General features: G+C 41.3%; 1 protein-coding gene across 2 annotated transcripts; it reads right to left on the bottom strand.

Moving 5' to 3' along the window:
* Window positions 1-224: 224 nt before the first annotated feature.
* LOC138205425 (dixin-A-like) lies at window positions 225-6,693 on the bottom strand. 2 transcript variants are annotated; one of them, XM_069161443.1, is made up of 10 exons: window positions 6,366-6,690; window positions 6,090-6,272; window positions 3,029-3,186; window positions 2,798-2,943; window positions 1,393-1,482; window positions 1,113-1,166; window positions 973-1,023; window positions 603-707; window positions 430-483; window positions 225-338 (listed from the first exon to the last, which is right to left on the bottom strand). In XM_069161443.1, the coding sequence occupies exons 2-10, from the start codon at window positions 6,110-6,112 to the stop codon at window positions 240-242; spliced, it is 780 nt and encodes a 259-aa protein (XP_069017544.1). In that variant the 5' UTR covers window positions 6,113-6,272; window positions 6,366-6,690; the 3' UTR covers window positions 225-239. The 2 variants fall into 2 exon arrangements, with proteins under 2 accessions (XP_069017544.1, XP_069017545.1); XM_069161444.1 differs by having other exon boundaries at window positions 225-335; window positions 6,090-6,693.
* Window positions 6,694-9,080: the final 2,387 nt, after the last annotated feature.

Below are 9,080 nucleotides of genomic sequence, written 5' to 3'. Positions count from 1 at the left end.
CCAAAATCTGAAAAAAAAATCATACTATAGCATGTCATCTGAAATATGAGTCAATCTCGCGTCCTGCGTGAAAGAAATTTCTAGTGGTGCACAAAATGCTATAGGCATGTGGACGGCAGGAGCTGGGATTAAACCACCAACCTTCACATTAGTGTGCAACCCACTCTACCGTCTGAGCCACAGCCTCCCGATGTGATTTACATCCAGACAGACAGTACATTGTGGAAACATGTCATGTTTCATACCCGCCCAAGGCCGACTTCACGTGCTTTGTGCTGAGTTTCATCCAGTTTTTGTTGCTGCTGCTGCAGTATTCTCTCCTTCCTCCCGAGCTGCTGCTATTGCGACAATAGAGATGGATGACATGAGCCTTTACCTGCGCACTCTTCCTGAAGAATGCACTGTAGTGTAAATAATAAAAGACGCTACCTCGTATTCACTGAGTAATTTGTTTCTTTCACTCAGCTTGCGTTTGAGCTCCACCTGCAAACAGATGTATTAAACGCGATGCATTATTTCTCTCTCATAAAACCTGAACCCGCAGGTCGAGCCGGTCAGATTTTTTTTTTATCATGTCAAATGGGAATCATCACTTGTCTCACATTCTCCCCTTCCAGCTGATCTTTGGCCATGTTGCATCTCAGTAGTTCCTGCTTTAGCTGCAGCACGGCATCCTCCTGCACTGCCAGGCGCTGCTGCAGAGCATCCTAATGAGAAGGAGGGGGAAGATCAAAGAAACGTCCAGAGGAGACCTGAATACAGATAAACTGCCTCCACCTGCCACATCGATAGCATCCACCCACTTCAAAACATATTTATGTCCGCGAAGAAATGAAAACTACATTTTGTGTATGATAAAAAAAACTGCAGAATCTTTACTTTGGAAGGGTGTGGAATTGCAATAGATTGAATTATATCCTTTAATCCGGTTTAATTCACAACCAGTGTACAATGTTAGAGAAAGGGATTTACCTTGATGGCCTGAATGTGGCGCGTCTCCTGTTTGTGTCTCAGGATTTCTCTCTGAGAGCCACACACATGGACACAGAAACATCAGAGAAAAGGGACACTGCTCATGTATATGAAACCCAAGTATATTTACTTTACTGTACCTTGAGGTCAAGGGCTTCCTCCATGCTCTGGTCCAAACGACTGCGGATTAGAACCTTCAAAGGGAAGAGGGTGTAAGCGGGGTAATTAGAGAATAGAAAAATGTCAGATCACATGAGGAGGCAACGGGCCAGCATGACAGCGGGTGGGCAGATCAGAGAGATTCGTTTGTGCTCTCCTGGGGAGCGACGGCTGCAAAAATCGCCACAACAGAAGGGCTGACACGGACACTTCACACATAGAGTGTTGTTTTCTGGAGTTAGCAGAGAGAAGGCACTGTACCAGCTGTGGCTCAGCGTTGGCCCGGCTCTCTCCGATGCCCACCGATCCGTCCTGGTCCTCCTCGGGGAGGGAGCCGTGGAGCAACAAGGTCTGAGGACCAAAAACACAGAGAGACACACAGATTGAAGGTCTGTAAAATGTAGATATCCATCCTGATGTATTTCTGTTTGTATTTGTTAATGCATCGGTTGTGCAATTTCATACGTGGCTGCACAACATGCTTTGCGTTGCAGCTAATAAAGTCAGTGAATTGAACACGGTGAAATTGAAATCACATTGAAAAGCCTGTCGGAGTTCACACAGGCTTCGATGTGTTTGGAAGTGACAGTAATCTGTGTAATTAGTAATAAAGGCTTCTTGTGTAAAATATCTGCAGTTTGTCGACCTGTTGGAGCTGCAACACTAACTTCAGCTGGATATAAGAAATAATCTGTCATTTTATATTACAAAATATATATAAAACCTTTTTTTCCTTATCTTAAGCAGCACGCCACTGCAATTTTCAACATGTTGGCTTGATAAATTACAAAAAATAAACATCAAAGAGACATAATTTAGAATTAATTATATATATATTTTTTAACAATAACTGGATAGATTGATATTGTATACATATAAATAAAGTTCTTGTTTATTTGTCGATGATGGGGGAGGGAACAGCCTTCTGTTGCATAATTGGACGTATTCTTGTTAAGGTATTAAGTGCTGATCTGTGCATACCGTCTGCGTATGAATTATTTTATTGCAAAGATGATGAACATAAAAGAATGTGCTAGAAATAGAAGCATACAACATAGAAAAAAGGAGAAGCAACAATAGATTGACAGCATGTAAAGTATTTCATAACTTACGTACAAGTACGTATATTTTATGAAGTCTTACAAATAAAATTACATAGAATTTACTGATTGTCTGTCATACACAGTTATTCTGACAACCTTTATATTGATTTTACTGTGGTAGGATATTAAATGGTCAGCTTATCAGGAAGTTATAGAAATTCAAAATAGAGAAATATTAAAGTGAGCGAATAGAGATATAGTGAGTTTAACTGGGGAATAAAATGAAATGCTTTAATGTCACAACTGGATTAACCTCATACAATTTATAGTGATGAAACATGTCCTTAACTAATATTTTGAGTCGAGAGAAAATCCGGTGTTAATGACAAAGCTTTGGAGCCTAAGACTTCATCCTTTGAACCTTTTTATTTTTAAAATTATTTATTTGATATTTCTGTCATGTTTTTTTTTTTTTTTTGTATTTATTTGAATCACTCAAAATGTTGCAGAGTACCAGAAGTGTGACACCAGGCTAAAACCTCCCTGTATGAACTGGAGTGTGGGCACCTTCTGTGGAGCTTTTCAAAGCCGCTTTGCAGTTTGTTATTATCACCAGGAGTTACCTGCAGGCGGAACACCATCCTCCTGGCTTCCTGCATCTCCTTCTCCAGCTGTTCCTGGTGGGCATCTAGCTGCTCCTCCCAGGATTTCTCTTCCTCCTGCCCATCATGCCCGAGGGAGGGACACAACCCGCAGAGAGGCACCTCCTCTGAAAGGAAGATGGGGACATGGAAGCTTTTTTTTTTTTTTTTTTGTCATTGCATCGTATCCGGCTGGATGTGCAGCCAACCAACCTGTCACAGATTTCTTCTCTGTCGGCTCAGATTTGTCATCCCAAGGTTCCTCCCGGTTCTCAGACTGATCATGGACTGCTTCTTCTTTAGGGGTGTCAGCGGACTGGGTGATAACATACTCTTCTTTGGGGGAGTGGGCGGGGCTGGGTGAGCTGAGACTGAAACAGATGGTGGGCACAGACAGCAGTGAATGTGTTTGTATCCAGCCAAATGGACGGAAATAAATAAAGCTAGCAACATAAAATGGAGATATAATAACTCCCCCAGGAGAACAAAAATGTCAATTAATCCCATTTGGGCTAAATAATTTGAACCAAATCACTTTTTGAACACATAATGCCCACAGTAATGTAGAGTATTATATATAGATTATTTCAAAGAATACTATTAATAAAACACATGATCGAACAGGTCTGAAACCTGTTTGGAACAGACACAGTGGGAGCAGGAATGCACACAAGTCTGTCATGTTCCCACAGGAAATTCTTCACATAGTTTGCTCCCCCTTTGGCCATGATTTCTAAACATAATGCTGGCATGGCTTCTGAATCGTAGGTTTTCTTACACCTCGGTGAATATAATACATTTCTTTTCTAAGAGCATCTGAAGCGGCCTGAGGTTTAGGCCAGCTGTCATCTTCACTCTGCTCTGTTTGTAGAAATGGGATACAGCTCCTGTGACCCGCGACCTATGGCATTATGCATGGGGGGGGATTCTTATTTTTTACCCTCTGTGTGCGTGTGAAAACAAGCCTGTGACGGCAGAAACAGATCTAAACTCTTGTGCTAGCAAAGCATCGCAAGTCATCACCCTACTACTAAAGCTAAAGAACCAAGCAGGACCCGACTGTGGGACAAAACTGTGTTTAGAAACCAGAGAATGTCCCGAGGGATTGCTTTTGCACACTCGAACACGCTCTTCCCATCACATGCACGTGGAGCGAGTTTTAGGTTGGAGCCAATTTTCTGCGAATCTAGTAGCATTACTCAGCACAAGCTCATATCACAACCGACAGCAAACAGTTGCGTCATTAGTCGCCAGCGTTGGGAAGGTTGCGTTTAAAATGTAATAGGTGACAACGGAGCACCTTCTATGTTTTCTTTGCTCACAATCTTGTATTTATTGGCCTCATTCTTAAATTCTGTAAAATCCTCACTGTAAGAACTACGGACTGTAAATTCTGTGAATCTAAACAGTATGAATTTTACTGTTTTCTTATTCAATTTTGTTGGCCTACATCTTATCTACGAAGAATGAGGGTTTTCTGATGTTATTCGAGGCAGTGACACAATTGACAATTGGCAAGATGGACGCAAAATAATAAAAATTTCTATTACGCAGATTTAAAACTATTACCTCCATTATTCTGACATTTTATTTTCAAAATATAATGTTAACTTTCTGAAAAATACATCACATTTTAATGAAATTTAAAAAAAAAAATAAACCCGCAGCACACCATCCAGATTAATGTTTGGCCTTTCAAAGGAAAGAGTTTGGACACCTCTGGGTTACAGATTACTTACATGCTAAATGCTAACGTGAGTTCAAACATGCTGACGGAAACAGTTTTGAGCAAGTTATGCTAACATTTGCACAAAAAAAAAAAAAAAAACTCTGGCTAATATGAATGTTTTGCAAGTCATAAACAAAAAGCTCCAGACAGAGTGTAATTTTTTTTCCTGATGATGGAGCTTGATAAAAAAAAAAAGTTAGAGGATCACCCCAGCTTCTGCAAATCAATGTTAAAGGGGACAAATTTGATGATAATCCATAATTTCTTCTTTTTTTTTAAAAGCACACAAACATCAAACTGATGATGATATGGGAAAAGTCATCAGGGTTCATAGTCTGGGCGCATGGCAGTTTATCCAGTAGATGTTGAGCTATTTAAGTGGTTTAAGCCATTCTTCGGCTTGCATGCCGCTAACATTGCTAAAAACCCTTGAAAACAGTCCACATTCACCGTGCTGAGTAACATCTAATAGTTCAGTCTTCCCATCTCCTTAGAAAGGACCAGGTCACATGAACAAACACAAACTGAGTGTCTTATCAGATGTTGCTGTAATTACCACGACGTGTTTATCCGAAAGGGATCAAAGATGCACCCTCCTCCTACTCATTATTGCACATGATGACATTATCAGGCAACCCTCTATCATTGTCTCAGGGAGTGGTTCAATAAACTCCATTTCAGATGCTCACTGCTGATCTGTTGCACCAAGAGATCACATTCCTACACACAGATTTGGAACATATAGGTTAAACCAAAGATTAAACCAGATTTATCTTGTGGTCCAATGGAAGAGGCCCGCCATCCTGTCTGGGAACCATTGGATTGAAAAAAGAGTAAATTATCAAGTAATTTAGTCTCACCTCACCTCCCTATAACAGCAAAATGCTGCTTATTGATGCATCTGTATTAATGATCCAATTAGGCCATAAATAATAAAAAAAAAATATCAGTCATAAGGCTTTAACTTTTTATACTCAGATTTTGTGGAATATGTTTAAGAATCTGGGAATATATATTAACCAGTTAGCAGACTGTTATTTAGCAGATAATTTTAAAGGACTGGTTAAATATAGACACCTATATTTGGCTTGTCTGAAATCAAGGAAACGAAGGTGGATTTTTAAGCTGCAGTATGTCCACAAGTCTAAAAATAATGTGTTTCTTGTTCTGCTGTCACTTAAAATGTGTATTTTTTTTAAATTTATTTATTTGTTTCATGAGATGGGAGAACCGGTAATGGCAAGTTAGACAGTGGTTGCTAGGCAATAGCAGCTCAGCAGCTCACACAGACACAGAGGGACACACCCACACCTACTGCACCGTAGACACCGAACAATAACCTGCACAGTTTGCGTCTCAAAGTCATGATGTGGGGATGAAAAGCATTTCTAAGGCTAACCTTGAGTCACACATGCTTACCAAGTGACTACAGGGATGTAAAGTCCTCTGAATTTTAGGCCTGATGCACAATAGCATGTCCGCAGGCAAAAATATCAGCGTGGGTGGAGATGATGTTAAAATAAGAATTGAAGAAGCAGCTCTTACCATTTCATCTGTTTGGCTCCCATGCTGGTGCTCACAGGCTTTAACCTCCCATACAGTCGGAGCCCCGTATTTGGGTGATGCCCCGCTTCTCAGTCAGGACCCACAGACCCATAGACACAGAGAGGCAGCAGGGAGGGGAGCAGCCAGAGAAAACAGTAACCGGAGGAGGCTCCACGTCGCACACTGTGTTCAATCAGAGATAACAGCACACTCTCTAAAACATCCAGCTCTAAATCTGAATTAAAAAGCCCCAAAACCCTTCCCCCTGAATCCTACCGAGGCTCAGTCCTGGCTGGCAGAGATAGAGGGAGAGAGAGAGCTTAGCAGCACCAGTGACTCAAGTCTGCCTGCTTTCTCATTGCACTCGCCTGGTGCTTGAGCTCACCAGCTCCCGTTCACGAACACAATGTTTTTTTGTTCTTTGATGACAGGAACTGATGCAGCCCTTGTGCATCTTTTTCACCCTTTTTTTGTTATCCTCTGCTGGCCTTTTTTGCATTTACTCCCTCTCTCCCTCCCTCCCTCCCTCCCTCTCTTTCTGCCCGGTCGAACAAGCCTTGTATCAGCCTTTCCTTCTCTCAGTGAGCACGGATGTCAGACATGGCTCTGTCTGGGTGTGTTTACCCTCCCCCCCCTCCGTCTCACTCAGTCCTCCTCCTTCCTCTCCCCACTGCTCCCTCCTCTCACAGGGAGGAGGAGGAGGAGGAGGAGGGGGAGGAGGAGGAAGAGGGAGAGGGAGATTTTCTCCTTCTGTCTCCCTTCTCTTTGCTTTTTGAGTACTGCATGTCACTGCAGCTAAAATAATAACTAACATTGGATAAAAAAAGAAAGAAAGAAAGAAAGAAAGGAAAGTCTGAAGTCTTTTGTTTGCTGACTAAATGACAACATGCAAAAAACAGAGAGGTTAAAAACATATTTACACAGTCTGATTAAGTGGCCCCTATAGAGAGAAAATGGTATTTATAGGCTGAATACATCAACCTACAATTACAGCTCTTTTCACATGCTTCATGAAGTGGACAGCATTTTTACTGCAATTGTGACAAGGCCAAAACAATGCAGCAAAACATCCAAGCCATCAGATTAAACCAAAATGCAAAAAGAACCCGTTTTATAATTTTAACAGCAGACAATACAGACAAAAATATTTTCCTCCAACATGTGCTGTTAGTGTTCAGGAACTCCTTTTAAAGGCGTTCTGCCTGCACAAGCTGTCATTAAGCTGTCGGTGTCATCAGCAAAAATGTGAAGTGGGTCTCCACGTGGCAGCTCGCAGTTCTGCCCAGAACAAAATGACAGTGTCTTCAATTCTGCATGAGCACCACCGACGCCTGCTGCAATGAGCCACTTTAAAGTGGAGCCATGAATATGTATGTAAACCAGCAGACTAATGCAGCATCAGACTGATGCAGAGAAAACTGCCGAGGTGGAGGACAGTTGTGTGTTTAAGGACAAATATTTCAATTTGACCAATAGCATAAGTGAAAATGTTAAAATCTGAAAAAGAAATATTGAGAATATTTTGTAAACTAAAGAATCCACATCACATATCAATGTATTCCTAGACTGGGAATACGTTAATGCATACCTTTAAATTTAATGCTTTAGTAGCTTTATTATAACCTCTAATTCCAGTATTTATTACCCAGCATTAAAGTCAAAATTGGATTTAGGATAGGTTCAAGTCTTAAAACAGTACGCACATCCCAAATACACACTGAAACATTTCCTGTGATTCCTCCTGTCCATCTACACCATGAAAACATCCTTTGCTAATTCAATTCCATTAAAAGATCCGGGAACAAAATCCAGACTTCTCCATTAAGCTACAGCTAATATGAGGCTGCAGTAGGAGGCGGTGCACTAAACTGGGTATTTTTCCTTCTCAATCAAGACTTGAGACTTGCTATTAAATCAAATAATCATTTCTCACACTTTTACATTTGGTTTTGATGCCTTTTGTGTTTTAAACACAAGGTGTAAAGGCCTCTGAAGTGCCTTGTCTCTTTTTTGTGCTGTTCCTCAGATGAGAAACGATGTCATTTCGACCCAAAAGGAGGAAATTGCTGCTTCAATGACAAGATACCGACCTGATTTGTCACCCATTTAAGCCTCATATTTTTCATTAAATCAGGGCCATGGATTCTGTCATAAATTCTAGAGATATAGAGGGTATCTTTTTACAGCCTGTGTGAACAGCAAGAACAATTACAGTGACCAGTTTTTGTCAAAATACAGTGCATCCGGAAAGTATTCACAGCGCTTCACTTTTTTCACATTTTGTTATGTTACAGCCTTATTCCAAAATGGATTCAATTCATTTTTTTCCTCAAAATTCTATGCACAAATTTTTGTTGTTGAAATTTTTGCAAATCTATTAAAAATAAAAAACGAAAAAAAAAAAAAAAATCACATGTACATAAGTATTCACAGCCTTTGCCATGACACTCAAAATTGAGCTCAGGTGCATCCTGTTTCCACTGATCATCCTTGAGATGTTTCTACAACTTGATTGGAGTCCACCTGTGGTAAATTCAGTTGATTGGACATGATTTGGAAAGGCACACACCGTCTATATAAGGTCCCACAGTTGACAGCGCATGTCAGAGCACAAACCAAGCCATGAAGTCCAAAGAATTGTCTGTAGACCTCCGAGACAGGATTGTATCGAGGCACAGATCTGGGGAAGGGTACAGAAACATGTCTGCAGCATTGAAGGTCCCAATGAGCACAGTGGCCTCCATCATCTGTAAATGGAAGAAGTTTGGAACCACCAACACTCTTCCTAGAGTCGGCCGCCCGGCCAAACTGAGCGATCGGGGGAGAAGGGCCTTAGTCAGGGAGATGACCAAGAACCCGATGGTCACTCTGACAGAGCTCCAACTTTGCTCTGTGAAGAGAGGAGAACCTTCCAGATGGACAACCATCTCTGCAGCACTCCACCAAGCAGGCCTGTATGGTAGAGCGGCCAGACGGAAGCCACTCCTCAGT

This window comes from Embiotoca jacksoni, unplaced genomic scaffold, assembly GCF_022577435.1.
Source record: "Embiotoca jacksoni isolate LCO1_2020_lvr unplaced genomic scaffold, fEmbJac1.0.p SCAF_28, whole genome shotgun sequence".
Classification (NCBI taxonomy): Eukaryota; Metazoa; Chordata; class Actinopteri; family Embiotocidae; genus Embiotoca; species Embiotoca jacksoni.
This window is presented reverse-complemented; position numbering and strand designations above follow the sequence as displayed.

Coding starts and splice junctions, on each gene's coding strand:
- LOC138205425 (XM_069161443.1), bottom strand. CDS start 6,112: ATGGGAGCCAAACAGATGAAATG. Junction 2,944..3,028: donor AGAGAAGAAATCTGTGACAG/GTTGGTTGGCTG, acceptor TCTTCCTTTCAG/AGGAGGTGCCTCTCTGCGGG. Junction 708..972: donor GCCACATTCAGGCCATCAAG/GTAAATCCCTTT, acceptor CCTTCTCATTAG/GATGCTCTGCAGCAGCGCCT.